Here is an 18,596-nt window from a genome sequence, read left to right as displayed (position 1 = left end):
AGGTAAACATATTGCATTTGCTTGCAAATGTTACCTTTCTAGTTTTTGTTACGTATTTACTTCTTTTTGATGCACTTGTTTGTTTGTTTGTTTTTATTTATTTAACCAGGGGGATACATATCGCCCGTGGGGCGCTTTTCAATGAGCCCTGGGCCTGGGGAAACGAACCCCAAAACAAAAACATACAAACTACAAACTAACACAAATAATCAAACAAAAGTAACTTATAAAGTTACAAAAGTTACTAAATAATACAAAAGCAAGGTAACTTAAGTAGCATACATTGCGCATGAAATCATAATACCAAAATAAGTGAAACAAAAGTGAAGCCTGACCATCATATAACATAGAACCAAGGTAGGACAAAAAGAAATCAAGATCAAAATCAGGCTTGGAATTTGCATATCAATGATTACCCAGTACATAAGATTGCTTGAAGGCTGCTAGGGTCCTGGCTGCTTTTAGGTGATGTGGTAGTGTGTTCCACAATACCGCCCCAGACGAAGAAAAGGCACGTCTTCTGTATTCTAACTTAGTCATTGGCAACTGAAGACCTCCTTGCGCCCTGAGGCGAGTGTTGTGAGTATGCACGTGTGATAATTGAGTGAACATTGAAGTGATGTAGGAAGGAGTCAAACCGTTAATAGCTTTATAGACGAGAGTAGCTTTGCTTTTCTTATGTATTTCAACCACTGGGGCCCATTTTAGTGTGTTTAGAAGGGTTGAGGTAGAAGTTCGCCTGTCACAGCCCAGAATCACCCGACCCACCCTGTTTTGTAGCTTTTGCAAATTTTCAATGTATCCCTTCCCTGCCGTGTCCCAGACAGTGCTACAGTACTGTATGTGCGGAATGAATAACGTTGTGTACATTACATCTAGGGCTTGTCTGTTTAGGTAGGGTTTCAAGTGCTTAATAATGCCAATGGTCTGAGCAAGTTTCTTGTACATATGTTTGAAATGTTCGTTCCATTTGAGAAGGCAATCAATAGTGACCCCAAGATATTTAAAACTAGTCACCTGTTCGAGTTTAGCCCCGTCTAATATAACATTAAGCTTGGTATTCGCCACATTCATACCTGCTGACCCTATAAGCATTGTCTTACATTTACTAGGATTTAGGGAAAGCTTGTTTGCTGCAAACCACTGAGAGATCCGAGTTGAGTCCTTTTGTAATGTCTTCTCAAGTGTTGAAATGCTCCTTGCTGCGAAATATAAGATAGTGTCGTCGGCATACATGGAGACTTTGCACGACTGGACACAATTTGGTAGGTCATTGATGTAAATGATAAACATAAGTGGTCCCAAGATGGATCCCTGAGGGACACCACAGGTAACGCGCGTTGCGGAGGACAAAACTGAGCCCAACCCTGTACATTGCTGTCTGTCAGTTAAGTATGACTTGAACCAGTCACAAGCCGAGTCGTCCACACCGTAGCATTTCAGTTTTAGCAGCAGTATATCGTGATCTAGGGTGTCAAACGCTCTTGACAGGTCGCAAAACACTACACCACTTGATAGGAACATGATGCATAGTGCATGCCTCCAAATGTGATAAGAGCCAACTGGTGGTCTGTAAGATCTAGAAGTCACGTGAGGTGGTATTAGTAGATGATCCTCTTGGCCTTGGGAATACAATGTACAAAGATGCAGAATGTTAAGGCACGCAAAGTGACAGAAAAAGGGCCATCCAATGCGACTACAGGGCAGCAAAACTGAAAATATTATGAATAAGACAATCTTTGTGATATTGACACATACTGCTTCACATTTTAGCACATTTAAATCAGCATTTAAATACTTTTAAAACTGCAGAAAAAAGCCGCAAGATGAGTCCTTTATTTTCTGGGTGGTATCCTGAAAATTATCAGCCCAGGGCCCAACAATTTTCTGTCAGAATTTTGGGAACTTTTGCTCCATGAGGGTCAATATTACATGATCCTGGGATGATGTGGTTTGAACTCAGTATGTAGATACATGACCAGAATATTGGCTTTGAAAAATCGGGTTTCCAAGCCCTAAAAACTGCACTGGACTGTACCGTTATATTGATGAAACAGCACTGTTCTCCGAGGTTCCTTGCAATGCCATTGGTCGTTGGAATTCAAACTTTTTTCAATAATGTCTAGATAAAGTTGTTATGTTTTCATGATGATGTTGTCCATCGCTAATATGTCTGGGTGTTTCCAGTGTGACGAAAATATAGACATGTAAGAATTAACAATGCATACAGGCATTAAAAATTCATGATTGTTATGTCTCACATAAAAGAAAGTGTTGGTGGGTGATGATAATGAAATTGATAAGAATCCATAATGATCTCTCTATCCTGCATGAGCACACATTTAGTGTCCACTAATCTGTGTGACAAACAATTATCACACTAAAAAGTTCATCTACTTGACCGCGTGTCGTATCACTATCAAGCCAAATAAAGTATGATCAAGTATTACAAGTAACGTTATACTTAAGCATATCATTCTACTGGTGTACGTTATTGTGCTTGCAGCGACATCTAGCGGTTTATACTTGAGACACATCTTAGAAGCTAGCAACTTATCTCGCTCAAAATATATTTCCTAGGGGGAGCAACAGCATACGCACCATTGCGAAAAGGTAAATCAGGTTAGGCAGTTGAACGGTGTTCACTATTGTTCGGGTAGTCGTACTGGAATCCGTCAAAGGTTTGTAGTATCCTGAATTCCGGGCGATATTCAAAAAGATATTTCAAACCAACCTCGGTGTTTAACAAACACCCCTTCCATTTAGTGGTACATTCTCACATCCCACAGTGCACTGCAAACTCTTTCTTGCAGAGGTCACACTGGGTCATCGGCGACTGCAAATCTCTGAAGTTTTCTCAAGAAAACAACAAATTTTCAGACGTTGCGGCCACAAATCTGAAATTATTAAAAGGTAAGATTATTAACTAAGATCGCATGATCAATTTAGTTACAATGGGGACGTAACCGAACCAAGTTTGTAGGGACAATCCCTATTTAATTTCCTTGGCAACTGCATATAAACAAACATGGCGGACCAAAATAACGTTAGCTATGAAGCGAAGTAACAAATTACAGAAAAACAACGATTTGATGATCTTATAACAAAGAATTTTCTCTTCATGAAATAAAAAGTATGGAACAGCTCATGACGGCATGTTTCTTCCCCAGTTATATTAAAATATATTATAACCATAACATATTTTCGTTACAGTACACTTCACTTTACTTCAAATACTTGCATGAGGCTTGTTGCTACTTCTTGGAGTAATTTGCTTGTGCATGAGATGAACAATGTTGAGTTCTAAGGAAGCACAGAAGATAGTCGACCAAGTGGATCTTCCAGGTAAGACAGTCCAAAGATTTAAGGAATGTACTAGCATAGTAAGAGTTCCTTGTTTTGTAATCTATTGGGTTGTTACTCAACACAACTCGTACAACACAACTCGTAAGGCAACGCAAGTAAAATATACAAGTTCACAGTACTATAACACATAATAAACCTAATTATAATGGGTCGGGCAGTGAGCATATAGTTAACTCTTTATGTTATACCTGGGCAATGATAACGTTTGATACAGGTGTTCAGGTCAATGCGATAACTAGCCATATCACACAGGGTTCTTATGATTATCACATACGTACGTCTGCTTCCAAAGTTTGCAAATGCCAACATTTGGGATTAGTATTATTAAGTGAATGTTGTTGTTTTTTTCTCAAAGATGATCCACAAGGACAGATTTCCAGACTACCCAAGTCTGAAAGACAGGTGAGGAAACAAGAAAACATTTAGTGTTTGTATGTGGTGTGATAGATCTAAAACTTAGTAAAAGTCAGTAAGCGTCATGGAACATACTGTGCCTGCACGAAACACTGATTTTTCATGTTTTTTAGTGGTTTGGTTGCACCAGAATTTTGCCCAAATGCTGTGTGCAATTGCAACATTTAAAAATTATTGATGGGATGCCATCCTCAAATATGCAGTTATGATCTTAAAATTAAGTTAAATGAAACGTTTTTCCGAAGTGCTGTGCACAATACATTAACAGTTTTTGTGCAGGTGCAGTACATTCTACCAACATGTGAATTATAATGCAGTGTTTTCAACATTATATTTGATTGACTTTAAATTGTTGTAACATCCATTTGTCAATGTAAATTTGTGTGGACTTTTGGCTTATGACGCAAAGTAATAAATTGGTAAAATAAACGAAGGGATTAACTTCAATTATTACCATTTTCCAGGCCCTCATCAGGTTAAAAGTTGTCAGTGATGATGCCCTTGTGGCGGCAGCAGTGGAGATCCAGAGAGTGTGGAGGGGACATTTTGTCAGGTGAGCTGATTTGCATCTGAGATTTGTCACGTGATATATAACATTAAAAGATTTTAGTATTTTTATTTTACCGTAGGTATAGCTTGTTAGCAACCTGGACAGACTTTTAATGGGGCAGTGGTTAAGTGTCGCTCCCTCAAAAAGATCAATTCTGTCACTTTAAGAAGTTTGCGAAGGAGGATACGTCTAATAGCAAATAAACTGCTAGTAGATTGTGTAGTTTCCAGTGAATATTGATGTGTAAAGACTTATAAAGGGATATCATTAAACTAAGCTTAGACTACCATTAAAATTTGCCCCTCAAAATGCAAGAACTAGCATTTCAGGTGGTCAAGATTTCAAAATGTCGGACCATGTCCCCAGACCCCCCCTGGATTGTTTTGTGTCAGTGCTCATTGTGTGTGAGATATACCAAAGGACCCTGTACAAACCTACCCTGCCTACCTACCTACCTAGTCCCATGACCGACACTGGTTGTCAGGGGGACAAGGCAGACCTTGCAGCAGAGGTGCAGCCAGGTCTTCATATCTTGGGCTGCTGTCAGGAGTTGTGGGAAGGTGAGGGACGTGCAGTCCTTGATGTTATCCTGCCAGACTTTCTTCTGTACAGACCAGTTGCCCATAAATATTCTGCTCTGTGTTTCAGGTGTAAGTACTTTGCGATCACCCACCCTGATGAGAGTAGGAAGTGTGAGTACCAGGGCAGCAGGTTCCAGCACAGTGAGCAGGGGCTCAGGGACGTCAGGACACCTCCACAGCCGGACGTACCCAAAAGGGTCAGTCTAACACTATCATATGCTTGAAAGTTCATCTGTGTTGGTAGTTATATGTTTACAGTTAAAACTTTTATCATGGAAGTTCAAACTTTTGTTCCAACACAAAAGATAATTCTCACCCAGAGCTTTTGACCAGTCACACTGGTCTTCCTCTAAATCAATAGACTGACCCAGTGAGATTTCATGTACTAGTAGCTTCTATGAAGTGTGACGTTAACACTGGCCATGGGTGAAAGAGGTCAGCTGCTATCTACCACTCTAAATCTATACATTTAAGGTTATTGCTATCATTAAATGTGTCATTTAATCTCTCTTCCCTTTTCTTAAAACAGGTGTATAGTCTATCAGCTCACAGAGTCTTTGATGTATAATGTTTCATAGGATGCCATTATACATACAAGTAGCTTATATTTTACTAGCTGCATAGTTGGACTGGTAGTTTTGTGTTTCTAAATTCAGGGTACCTATAAAAGAATTATGAATGGCCCTTCATTTTCTACATAGAATCATGAATGAACTTTTCTACACAGTTGGAGTTGTATAGGGATTTTGAATGACACTACATGTACATTACATGTACTTGTACTTTGTTTTTCTTTCCCTTTTTGTGATTTGTGTGGAGATAAGATGGCATAAGTACTTTGAATGCTTTAATGATAATACAGTCTCCAGCCAAGAGTTCTCCATCAACCCCGGTTGGCCCAAAGTTGCACATGGAACTTGACGTGTACCCCAGCCTTCCCATCACAAAACACACACCAGATACAACAGATCACAGTTCAAGTAGTGGGACTGTGAGCCCACTGTCTAAACAACAGCCAGAGATGGGAGAAAAAGATACTGGAGATGAAAAGAAAGAAGTGGAGGAACTAAATGGAAGTTCTCGTAAAGATGAGAGAGAAGAAACTGCTGTTACTACAGATGATGACACTGACAGTAGCACAGATGAAGATGACAGTGATGATGGTAATGGTGATGATGATGACGACAATGATGATGATAGTAATGATGATGATGATAACGATGATGATGATGATGACGATGATGATGATGATGGTGATGACAACAATGGTTATGAGGTTGTTGTGATGGTGAAAAAAGTCCGCTCCTCAAATTGCCATGGCAACAAGGATGAGAGCACCACAGCATCATCATCGCATAGTCTGAAGACAACAGACTCTTCTCCAGAACTCCAGCATCAGCTAACATCACAGGAGCATGAAGAGGTGCAGCAGCAAAGTCATCCATGGGGAGATGCACATGTGCACTTTAAAATCAAAAAACATTAGGCTACTTCTAAAGCACCTCAAAAAGATTTCACACTTTTCTCTCCAAAGTACTGTGTTTCCACCAACTGACAAAATGCAGACCTACTTTTGACGTATATTGTTACGCTTTTTTCATCACTTTTCATTTGATACCCCAGAACATGCATCTGCAACTGCAAGAACATTTTATTCAGTGTTCCTTCTCGTACTGTATATGGTGTATAGGGTGGTGCCCATCTCTGTCTCTATAGCCCTTGGGCCACACAGTCCCAAAATTACTATAGCAGGTGCCTCACTCGTCATAGTGGTGTGTACTTAACTCCCATACTCTTTCCCAAATACTGAGTCCTAAGCAGAGAAAGCATATGTACCATTTTTTGGTATGACTTGGCTGGGAATCAAACTCACAACATACCAAAAATGCAAGGTGAACTCTACCCACTTGGCCATTGCACCCGTTACCAAGTTGCACGAACTAAAACAGTAGTTCAGAAGTGACTGTTACTAAATTTCAATTTCTTCTATCTTCTGTAGGATAAATCATTGCAGAGGATGAAGTTGGAAACAGCGTATAAAAACTACGTGGAAGAGATGGTGAGACAAGGGAGGAACCTGGACAGAGCTGAGATCTTCTCGTAAGTTTGAACAGATTAATCTTCCAAAAATCATATCAGCTTTACCATCATTGATTTCATGTATGTGCAAAACATACTCATGCTAGTTGCTTGTTTGTTTTGGATAACCATGAAACCGTTTGTACAGTAAGTTTACTACTTCAGACTGGACTGTAAGGTTTGAACCACTCACACCAGGAATTCTTCTACTCTTTTCGATAAGTGTGGTGGGATCTTTAACGTGCTCAAGGTGTGGCTGGCTTCAAACATGGGGCCTCAGAGTGGCTTTATATCCTATGGAAAAGGATGTCCCTAACCAAAGCTTGGTACTCACTTGCACCTGAGTCAAGTGAGGAAATATGTGTGAAGTGCCTTTCCCAAGAACACAACAATGGGGTCTGCCATGCAGGGATTCAAACTCAGAACCTTCAGATTCTGAGTCATAAACCCTTAACAAGATCTAGACCACCTTGCCCCGTTACAATTGCTGTGTCCTTGGGAAGTTTCCCTAACCTGTGTATTTATGATTTTCAATCTATAACTTAGTTTTGTGGCCCTTCTCAGGTTCAATGACTTCTGTGCATCAGAGATCCAGAAGGCATGGCGGAGGTCCAATAAGGGTCGTGTCATCAGTAAGCCTCTCAGCGCCATGTCCAGCGGGATGTCCTTCCTGAAGGACGAGGGGAAAACTGAACCAATCAGCGAGAGGAAAGCTGCCATGAAGATTCAGCGGGCCTGGAGAAGACACATTGTGAGTTATATGTGACAGAACATACTGTGCCTGCACAAAATCTGAATTTTTCACAATTCTTCCTCGATTTTTGGTCAACGTTGCATCAGAATTTTGCCTGTTGTAAAGATAATAAAGATGTGTATAAAATCACATCACTTTCAAGCAAGAAAAATGCATTGATCATTATGATGCTCAGGTTTCTGAAATGGGGATAATTGAAGCATGTACCAGTGACTGGGTGATCATGTTGGCAGAACATACTGCATCCGCATGAAACCTGGACTTTTCATGGTTTTCGTTGGATGTCTGGTTAACGTTGTATCAAAATTTTGCTCTTTGCAGACAATTTCTTTGCAGACACAATGTTTGAAAACTATAGACAGGATGTCACACACAAACCTGACCATAATTGAGATGTTCTGCCATAGATCTTTGAATGATACACTATGGGTTTTGCACAAGCACAGTACGTTCTGCTGATGTGCTTACTACTAGTAATATTAGTTGTGTTGCAGTGCAGTGTTCCCCTTATGTTTTGTCCCCCAACTTTTCTGTAATATCATAAATTACATCAGTTCCTGTTATACATGTATTTGATTTTTGATTTATTGAAATTGCAACAGTGCAATAATAACACGTGGAACAAAGGCAGCTGTTGCTGGTGTTGTGTCCCACACATAACTAGAAACAACTAGAAAGGCCAATATTTGCTTTGGAGCAAATACAGCGATGGGTTCACCACATTTTACGACATGGCAGGGAAAGAATGAGAAACACAAGGGAAAACAATGATTTACATTGATATAACTATAATATGAAGTAACATACAACTAAAACAACAGTTGGATAGTTATTCCCTACTTTATTGGTTAGGATTTTTAATTGCATAATGCAAACTGTTGATTTTCAAAAAAAAAAAAACGTTCATGCCCCGCATTCCAATGCTGGAGCAGGAAAGCTTGAAATACCTACCAAAACACTTGAATACAGACATACTGTTAGTATGGAAATGCTCTGTGCAGGTGTTAATCAAGTTAAATCCCAACAGCCAATCAGCAAGAAATGCTCTGTGCAGGTGGAAATGCTCTGTGCAGGTGTTAATCAAGTTAAATCCCAACAGCCAATCAGCAAGAAGAATAGAGGAAAGCTGCATGCCTATTGGTTGATGCCCTGCATTCCATTGTGATGACTCATGCTCAAACGTGGTAAACAGGGCTGGCACACTAACACAGTAATACATTTGCTATAACACAGCCAAAAAACTCAAATAAAACCATTCTAAAAGCCTGTATCACAAAAATTTAAAAAACGCCTAGGGGTATTTGCCCACTGTACCTCCATACCAAATTTCAGGACCTTAGGCCCTAAAATGAAGAAGCTGAATCCATTTAAAAAATGGCAGGAGAAGAAGGAGGAGAAGAAGAAACACCAGAAAAAGCAATATGGGTTCACCACACACCACTTCGTGGTGTGGTGAACCCATAAATACAGGACAGACAATACTCATTTTCACTTGAGTTAAGTGAGGAAAGTTGTGCTAAGTACATTTCCCAAGGGCACAAGATTGGTGGCATGTCAGGACTTGAACTCTTGGTTCTGAGTCGAGCACTCCGCTGTTATGCCATAAGACCACCCGACCATGTATTTATGCGTACATATTCTACCACTGGTCTTACACGAGCATTTTCTCTCCCACAGGATGTCCAGGTGTACAGATATTACAGAGACCTCATTAACTTCAAGGGGAAGGGAGACCCGTCCATGATGCTCAGATGTATCAACCCCAACGAGGCCAAACTCCTAGACTCAGCTATGGGGGCTCATGTCAAGTTTAGGCTGGCTGGGGTAAGGGAAAATGAGGGTTACTACACCATCTTTTTTCACTCTTTTTTGCTTTATTTAGGCCAAACCAATTTAATTTGTTGGTTCATGGATTCGCCCGCTTCATTTTTCCTGATTGCAAAAAAAGGTCCCTAATCTCTTCAGAGTTGTTACAGGTTTCTCATCTATCAATGCAGTGGTTTGATTAAAGGTTTGAAATTCATTGTTTGAATTACAAACTAGCCTGGTATGTTGACTTCATGGCTTCTATCATGCCATTTGGGGCCATCATAGGATGCCTTGGTCTATTTGGTTTTTTTTGTCCTGTTGCTTCATATTTTTTCTGAAAAAATCCAAGAACCTACAAATCAAATTGGTGTGGCCTATAAGAAAAAAATATATTTCATCCATGTAATACCCACCTGAGGATACACACATTTCAATGCGAAATGTGTGGAAATTTTGTGTTCTTTAAAAAATTGTAACATCATCCAAATCTGGTTTTCAAAATTTCAAAAGTTGTGCACTCTGTGCACACAAAACACATTCAATTTATTACTGTATAGAACATTTGGAAAAAGTTATTACATGGGCCAGAATAACGTTATCGCATCATGCATCAAATTTCCATCTAGAGAGATTCACTGTTGTTAATCTCAAATTGTATGACATTTTTATTCAGTGAGCATGTCATCTCTTTCCATAATCTTTACACAACAATTTTTGTTGGCCAAAGATGTTGAACTATCAAAATTTGTCCATCACGAGCAGTCAAATTCCATCAAATGACATAAAAACAGATTCTGGCTATAGAACACTATTTCTGAGTTTTCATTCAAGGGTTCACTCTTCTGTGTTTGTGTGTTTACAGGACAGATTCCCACCCAACATCTACTACAAGATCTTCACCCATCGTACCATTATCGATCTGTGTGCCAACAGTCCCAAGGACTACACTAAAGCTGCCATCCTGCGAGTAGAGGCCAAACAGAGACACAACAGGACAGTACACAAGCCTTTGGTGGATGGTAAGGAAAGACATTTTTTGGCTTTTAGTGTTAAGCTCAATATGCATGAAGTAAAAGAAAGTCTTCTTGTGCTGGATTTAAGAAGTTCTACAGTACCTTTCCTGCACTCAAGCTTTTTTTTTTCTTTTGGCTGCTTTCGACTGGTGACAGTATACCGTTGCATGGCAGGTGCTGGCAGATGCTCTGCTGGCAGGTGCTCTGCTGCATGGCAGGTGCTCTGTTGGCAGGTGCTCTGCTGTTTTACAGCCAAACACCAGTCAACCATGTCATAACCTCCCGACAAAGCCCTGAATCTTTTTTCACATTTTGAAACATTCAGCTGGTGCAGCAAAATAGTAGCTGACCTCACCGAACAGCAACCAACTTTGCTCCAACCATGGAGGTAGAAAAAAAGAAATGCTCCAATCTACTAATAGTATTCCTAACCATAGTCCTAGGGCATTCGGGTAGTGCTCGGGAGGTCAAATTCGTGAATGTGTGACAGGCGACGGTTAACCATCTAGAGCGGGGACTTAGATGACATTGCATGTAATAAGTACACTGCATTTGGCATTACTTAATATTATATAATCTATGTTTCAGCTTTTTCTGTCTTTTTGTTTCCATACAGACAAGACTGGCTGGTATGAGAGAATAGAGAACAATGGGTGGAGACTGGTGTCAGACAGAGTAAGCCTCATTGGATGATAATGTACCGGTATATCCATAGAACCTATGCCATAGGTGTAGCTATATTGTGTAATGCTGTACCATAAAATTAAAGTGTGTTATGTTGCATGAACATAAAGACATTCACATAGAAGTATTTTCCATGAAAATATGGAAACAAATCCATATTTTCGAGCATGCAATAGGTATGCATCACTATGCAATACCAGTACCGTGCTTTCTATGTTGTCCAGGGAAGTTGCAATATTAGGTAAGGTAAAAATGTCTCCTTTCCATGCTAAATATTTAGCACCTTCATACAGAATGATATGAGTTGTTAAATATTTTCCATTATTTCACCCCCAGTTACTACAGAATGCCCAGCAGGACATAATTACATGGGAGTCATCCAGGAAGAAAGTGGAGTTTCACCACAACAAGGTTTGTGTTTGTGTTTAGGCCATGTTGATTTGATTATATGGATGACATCCTCCGGGAGCCCCAAAATTGATGCGCGCGTGCTAATAAAAAAAAAGTTTTGCAAAAAAAAAAAGTTGTTTTCATTATGAAATCTACGTGGTCATGAGTGTTGAACAAATGGGACAGAATATGGTTTGGCGAATAATCTAGTCTTCAAGTTCATTTCTTTACAATTTCGTCTTTTTTCATTTGATTTTGGCATTCTACGACATTGGTATGGTTTTTTGTAACTTACGGTATATTTTTGCTCATTTTGCAACTGTTTTGTACGATTTACAGTATGGTTGAAAACTTTTTTTTTTTGGAAACGGCCGAAAATTCATGCGCGCGCGGATGCCATCCATATAATAAAATCAACATGGCCTTATATAATAAACTAAAGATTGCTCTCAGTGATCTAGAACTTTTGACCAGTCACTCTGGTCTTCCTCAATAGACTGACCCAGGGAGACTTGAGTCACGTGGCTTCTCTGAAGTGTAACATTAACACCGGGTGAAGTATCTGTATCTGTATCTGTATCTGTATAGCCGGTATAACCGCCTTTCGGCGTAACACACCAGCTTCGCAGGCACGCGGCGCGGCGGCAGCTGGCTATATTACACCGATCGACTTGTTACACCTAACCCTTGAACTTCTAGCTCTAGACATTGTTTAAAGCTATCTATTGACAATGCCCCTACTGTACTTGGTGACAGTGAGTTCCACTCTGCGATAGTTCTAGGAAAGAATGAATTCTTGAACACCTCAATCCTTGGTTGATAACTCTGGTACTTGAATGCGTGGCTATTTCTTGTTCTCTTCTGGGCTGGTATTAGGTACTTAGTAGTTGGGACATCCACCAGTTTATTAGTCATTTTGTACATCATGCATAGTCTAGACATCTTTCTTCTGTCTTCCAGTGAAGTCCACTGTAGGTTTCTTTTCATTTCCGTGACACTAGCACCTCTTACATAGTTGTTCATACAGAATCTTGCAGCTTGATTCTGTACCCTTTCCAATTTGTCTTTGTCTTTCTTTGTATATGGATCCCATACTGTCGCAGCGTATTCTAGGTTCGGTCTTACAAGTGACGTGTATGCAAGTGATTTTACTCTAGTTGGACATGCCCACAGATTACGTTTAATCACTCCCAATGTCTGTTTCGCCTTAGTTGTGATATTATTAACATGTGTACCCCACTTCAGTCCGCTTGTCAGCGTGACGCCCAGATACGGATGGATTTTGTGGTTGCTAAAGCCTGACCACAAAACTGGTAGCTAGTTGCATGTGGTGTTCGTTTGTTTGTTATGTGCATAATGTAGCATTTTTCGGGATTAAACTGCATGAGCCATTTGCTTTGCCATTCTTCCAGGGTGTTCAGGTCTTTTTGGAGAAGTTGTGAGTCGGTCTGTGTAGAAAGCTCTACATACAATAGACAGTCATCGGCAAATAACCTCACATTTGAGTCAAGCCGATCTGGTAGGTCATTTATATACAAGAGAAAGAGCAATGGCCCCAGGACGGTTCCTTGAGTGACCCCAGACGCTACTTTAACTGGAGCCGACGCCTTCCCTTCAACCACTACTGTTTGCTCCCTGTTGGTCAGGAAAGCCTTTAACCAATTCAGCGTAGGGCCTTGGATTCCATAATACTCCAGTTTTGAGATGAGCCTGCCATGGGGGACTTTATCAAAGGCTTTAGTGAAATCAAGTATTGCTAAATCTACCTGCCGTTTACTGTTTAGTGCGCCAGCTATGTCATGGACTGTTAGTATAAGCTGTGTTTCTGTGGATCGTTTGGCTCTGAATCCATGCTGGTAATCCGTTAATATACTGTAACTTTCTAGGTGCTTCATGATTTGGCTATGGATAATATGTTCAAGTAGTTTGCAGGATATGCAGGTCAGTGAAACAGGTCTGTAGTTGCTGGGGACCGCTCTATCTCCTTTTTTAAAGATGGCGCATATATTTGCATCCCTCCAATCTTTAGGGATTTCTGCAGTGTTTAGCGAGTGTTGGAAAATATTGGTTAGAACAGGCGCGATTTCACTAGCTGTCAACTTGAGGAACCACGGTGGTATTTGGTCTGGTCCGGATGCTTTAGAGGGATTGAGACCTTGAAGCATTTTTTCTTTTATCTGGTAGACGATGTCAGCCCCCGTCGCTGTTGTGTGTTGTGTGATGGTATTTGTTCATTGATACCTTACACAGCAGTTGTCATTGTGTTATTTGTAAGCTTGCCCATAAAACATGTATATTAAAATAAAATACATGTAATAGAGGGGCCCAGGCCAAATGAAGTGTTATGTCATTTGTTTTATGTAAATAGTAGGTATGCTTGCTTGTTTTATGTAAATAGTTGGTATGCTTGCTTGTTTTATGTACATGTAAATAGTAGGTACGCTTGCTTGCTAAGTTAACTCAACAATCAACATCTATCAATTGAATGTTTTCTTTATTCAGCTGAGGAGAAAACAAGATGTGGAGAAGAAGAGAAAGAAGAAAAAAGTGGAATGGATGATGAAAATGTGAGTACAATCATATTATTCATTTGTTTCATGTTTTTCATTTTTCAACAAAAGTGTACCAGTAGATGAGACTCATAGTTAACAGGGTAAAGTGTCCATTTTTGTACCCGTGTACTTTCCTCCAGGATTTTTTATTTTTCAATTTTTTCTTCAGATTTTTCTTCAGAAGTTCGCAGTTTGAGAAAAGTAGACATGCTCACGAAAACCGCAAATATAAAAAGTACATGTACTGGGAAAAAATTGTTATTTACAGTATGGTCTAAGCCATTGTATACCAATAACCTAATTACTCTGTTTTTTACTTTCCCAGGTATAAGGAAGGCATGTTGCGCTCCAAGTCGACAGACTCCCACACGTCAACGCTGATTCAGGACGCTGCCAACGGGATTGTACGCGTGGCGCAGGAGAAGGGACCCGACTCCATCCAGGACTGGGAGGTCGACGAACTCTTGGACTGGACCAATGGGCTGAACTTTGATGAGTAAGTTTTAGATAGATAAGATTAGATAACAGACGATCATCAAAATGTTGGCTCTTGTGGTTGTGGTTGTGGATAATTTAGAACTTTGTTATTCAATCATTCACCAACTTGATGACATTATTGACAGGTATTAGATTAGACAAGTTTGGACAATGAAATCTCCTGTCAAGCAACTGTAATTTTCCCATATCATTACAAAATGAATTTATCCATAATTTTCTGTTTTTTCAATGAAGGAATATTCAAGTGACTCTATGCATGCAGAAGTAATGATAATGGTCTTGTTTATAAATTTGAATTCAAAATGTGGCAGTTTTTATAACAGTTCTGTTGCCCATAACAGGTATATGGACACATGGAAGGAGATTGGAACAAGTGCTGCATCAGAGAGACAGATAAGTAAGTACAAAACCTGATTTCTTTAACCATTAGCCATTATGAAAAAAAAATTCAGACGGGCTCAATCACTGGTTTTAGCCCATGTTTGCAACTTGTGTAATTTGTGCTCTTATATAGGAAGTCAGATCTTGGACGGTGTTTTCTGTTCAGAGCAAACAACACGTTCCTCTAATCTCAAAACAGATCTTTGGGTGGCGCAATAAATTAATTCAGATTGGTAAGACAGTATCAAATTTGTTGAGCAGTACTAATATTGAGTTTATTGAGATAAAACTCTCCTTTAGCTGCCCACCCGAGGGTCACAGCTATTCATCCAGGAGAGAGTATACACATAAATGTAACAATACGTCAACATGTACATGTATACATCAACATACACAATATATTAACATACATCAACATACCCAATTTGCCACCCATTGCGATGGGCCGATGGCTAATGATTACATGCAGCCAATATTGACAGACTGTTAAATCTGAAGAATCTACTTGAAGACAAATTTTCTTCAACATTGTTGGATCTCTCATTTGTCATGATTTTGTTGTTGTTACAGATATCATCTCAGCAGACCCTGCAGCCTTCGCGCTCTCGTCTGTAGCACACCTCATAGATACGCCGAAGGGCTCCCGTGTGTCCGGCGCACAGAGTAAGCACCAGTCCCCCCACCCAGGGGGTATGGACTCCCACCCCCCCTCCAGACCCACCCCTGGCACACCTGAACCTGAGGCATACTGAACACCAGCCCCCCTACTCCCACCCAGGGTGTATGGACTCCCTCCCCCCCTCCAGACCAACCCCTGGTACACCTGAACCTGAGGCATACTGAGCATCAGCCCCCTACCCCACCCAGGGGAATGGACCACCACCCCTCACCCTTCTCCGGACACCTATGATATAAAACAACAGCTACCTTGAGCCAGATTATTGCCATTTTTAGAGAAGTCTATATGTAGCCATATCCATACTCTATCAAGCACTGTGGTTTTTAAAAGTGACTGACTATGGGAGAATATCTCATCATGTACAAGAACCCACTCCGCACTTTAAGCACAGAATTTTTAAAAACAAATTGACCATTATTCTATTTCAATCTGTACATTCAAGAACTAGTTTTGTAAAGTCTGACTCATTGTGTTCGAAAGATACATACGCACAGTGAAAAGCTGTAGAATGATGTGATTTATACACATCAGTCTCTTTGAAATATATATATATGTACAGTTGAAGCTGTAGAATGTTATGATTTGACACATCTCTATTGATATGCCTTGATATTAAAGTCCAAGTAATTTTGTAGAAATGGCAAATATTTTCCAGTATACACGTAATTTAGTGCTTTTCACAATTGCGACTAAGAGGGAAAGTCTGTACAGTATCTGAACATATCAAGGTTGTATATTATGTGTTTTGGAACTAAGTAATCATGCACTCACTTAAAGTTGAATGAGATGGAAAAAGTACTGAATTAATAATCCCTATATGCATACATGAAATAAAGGCTGTGTCTCCTGTTTTCTATGTAATACTCTTAGCAGTGTGGTATTTTACCTGACATATAGATAGGGTTGTACCGACTGGCCAGTTGGTACACGACTGGCCAGTCTGTGTAGTGGTGGCCCCTGTTGCAATCCTCATTGCTAGTATGCAGGCAGGTGAAAGGGTGTTGCATTGATTGGCCTTTTTTGCAGTACTGATAAAGATTAATAGAGGTCGCTTTCTGTGCAGCTGCTTGGGTGCACGCAACTAAATCTGATTGCACTTGGTACTGAAGCACTGACGGTTCCATGGGATCCATGTTTGATCCCATGACGGTTCCATTCACTTGACAAAATCGCGTCAATATGCACAGAAGCGGGTGGAGTAAGAAACGTCAGACGATCAGGATATTGCAGTACTGATTAGACGAGAAAGGTGTCGCTGTGAGACCCTCCGCTGCATATTAGTGTCATTCTCCAACGGCAGAGCTATGCCGCGGCAAATACGTTAGTTAGTTAGTAAGGAAGCACCCCTGCCTCGGGAGGATGATTAGTGCACTTATGCTAGTATACTACTGCCAGTTTTACTACGCCCGGGTACCATCTTTCGTAGTTACCACCGCTCTCTCTTTTCAATTGCCCAACACTGAGCCAACGTCTGTATCTGTATGATAGCCGGTAATAACCGCCTTTACAACATACCCGCTTCGCAGGTACGCGGTGCGATCGACTTGTTACACATAACCCTTGAACTTCTAACTCTAGATATTGTTTAAAGCTATCTAAATCGGACAATGTCCCTACTGTACTTGGTGACAGCGAGTTCCACTCTGAGATAGTTCTAGAAAAGAATGAATTCTTGAACACCTCAATCCTTGGTTGATAACTCTAGTACTTGAAGGTATGGCTATTTCTTGTTCTCTTCTGGCCTGGAATTAGGTACTTAGTATTTGGGACGTCCACCAGTTTATTAGTCATCATGCATAGTCTGGACATTTTTCTTCCAGTGAGGCCCACTGTTTAGTGTAGGTTAAGAGAACGTAAAGAGAAATCCGGAGAATGGCACCCGGGTTTGAAAACATATACTTGTACATTTTGTACATGAATTCGGCCAGTTTTTCGTTCTGTGCAATCTATTTTGCGGTCACTGACAAAAAAGTAGACCTGCTCGGCTTGAAACGTCTGATAGTCATCAAAATCTATCCAGTTGCTTGAGTAACGATTTCCTTAACATGTGTACGTGTATTTTGCATTTTCGACAAAAACGCCATACAGTTTTGAAAATCCTTTGTTACAAACAAATAAAAGTGTGTACAAAAACAGCACAAAAATTCATTAATTACAAATTGTAACCTAATCAAATTTGAAGTAAATTCACAACGGAGCTTGACGTCGACAATAAACCATTATTTTACTATAGTAACCACTAACCACTGTTGTTTTTAGCTCAATATTTCGCACAACCTGTTCCATAGAGCTTTTTTTTATATATATTCCAACATCTAATCACAAGGTGACGGCACACTCAATTATTTTCAACTGCCGCCACCAACACAGGGGACAATACATATATGCTCACTTTCACCTGAGCGAAGTGAGGACAGTCGTGTAAAGTGCCTTTCCAACGGGCACATGTGGTATGTCAGGACTCGAACCCGGGACCTTTTGATTCCGAGTTCCATAGACCTTTGACTTCACTTTCTCCCGACAATAATCCGGGAAAATTGTACTACAACTGATACATATTGTTTCCACTTCAGGATTGCAACTGTACATGGACAATTCTTGTATTTCAATTGCAATTATGTGTTTAACAAGTTTCAACAGAATGCAATGATTATTTAGTAAAAATGGTATTACGATGCAGGGTGGTATTGGTACACCCTGAACTTGGAATAACCGACTGTGTTCCAACGCCAAGTAATTACCTTCGCCAAGAAGGTTATGTTTTCAGGGGCGTTCGTGTATGTGTGTGTGTGTGTGTGTCTGTCTGTCTGTCTGTAAACACGATAACTTGAGAAGGCCTTGATGGA

The 18,596-nt window shown here is 40.2% G+C and overlaps 1 protein-coding gene across 1 annotated transcript; it reads left to right on the top strand.

Moving 5' to 3' along the window:
* Window positions 1-2,790: 2,790 nt before the first annotated feature.
* LOC109464739 (uncharacterized protein C11orf65-like) lies at window positions 2,791-15,854 on the top strand. Its single transcript, XM_019761815.1, has 15 exons — window positions 2,791-2,913; window positions 3,214-3,345; window positions 3,722-3,768; window positions 4,245-4,333; window positions 4,979-5,108; window positions 6,911-7,011; window positions 7,555-7,741; window positions 9,422-9,568; window positions 10,416-10,572; window positions 11,183-11,241; window positions 11,587-11,661; window positions 14,143-14,207; window positions 14,518-14,688; window positions 15,032-15,087; window positions 15,642-15,854. Exons 2-15 carry the CDS (start codon window positions 3,294-3,296, stop codon window positions 15,821-15,823), a joined length of 1,518 nt encoding a protein of 505 aa, XP_019617374.1. The 5' UTR covers window positions 2,791-2,913; window positions 3,214-3,293; the 3' UTR covers window positions 15,824-15,854.
* Window positions 15,855-18,596: the final 2,742 nt, after the last annotated feature.

Source organism: Branchiostoma belcheri, unplaced genomic scaffold (assembly GCF_001625305.1).
Source record: "Branchiostoma belcheri isolate BF01 breed outbred unplaced genomic scaffold, Haploidv18h27 scaffold14, whole genome shotgun sequence".
Taxonomy (NCBI): Eukaryota; Metazoa; Chordata; class Leptocardii; order Amphioxiformes; family Branchiostomatidae; genus Branchiostoma; species Branchiostoma belcheri.
Note: the sequence above shows the minus strand (reverse complement) of the source record. Positions and strands in the feature narration are given on the sequence as shown.

Coding starts and splice junctions, on each gene's coding strand:
- LOC109464739 (XM_019761815.1), top strand. CDS start 3,294: ATGTTGAGTTCTAAGGAAGCACAGAAGATAGTCGACCAAGTGGATCTT. Junction 4,334..4,978: donor TGGAGGGGACATTTTGTCAG/GTGAGCTGATTT, acceptor TCTGTGTTTCAG/GTGTAAGTACTTTGCGATCA. Junction 11,662..14,142: donor TGGAGTTTCACCACAACAAG/GTTTGTGTTTGT, acceptor TTCTTTATTCAG/CTGAGGAGAAAACAAGATGT.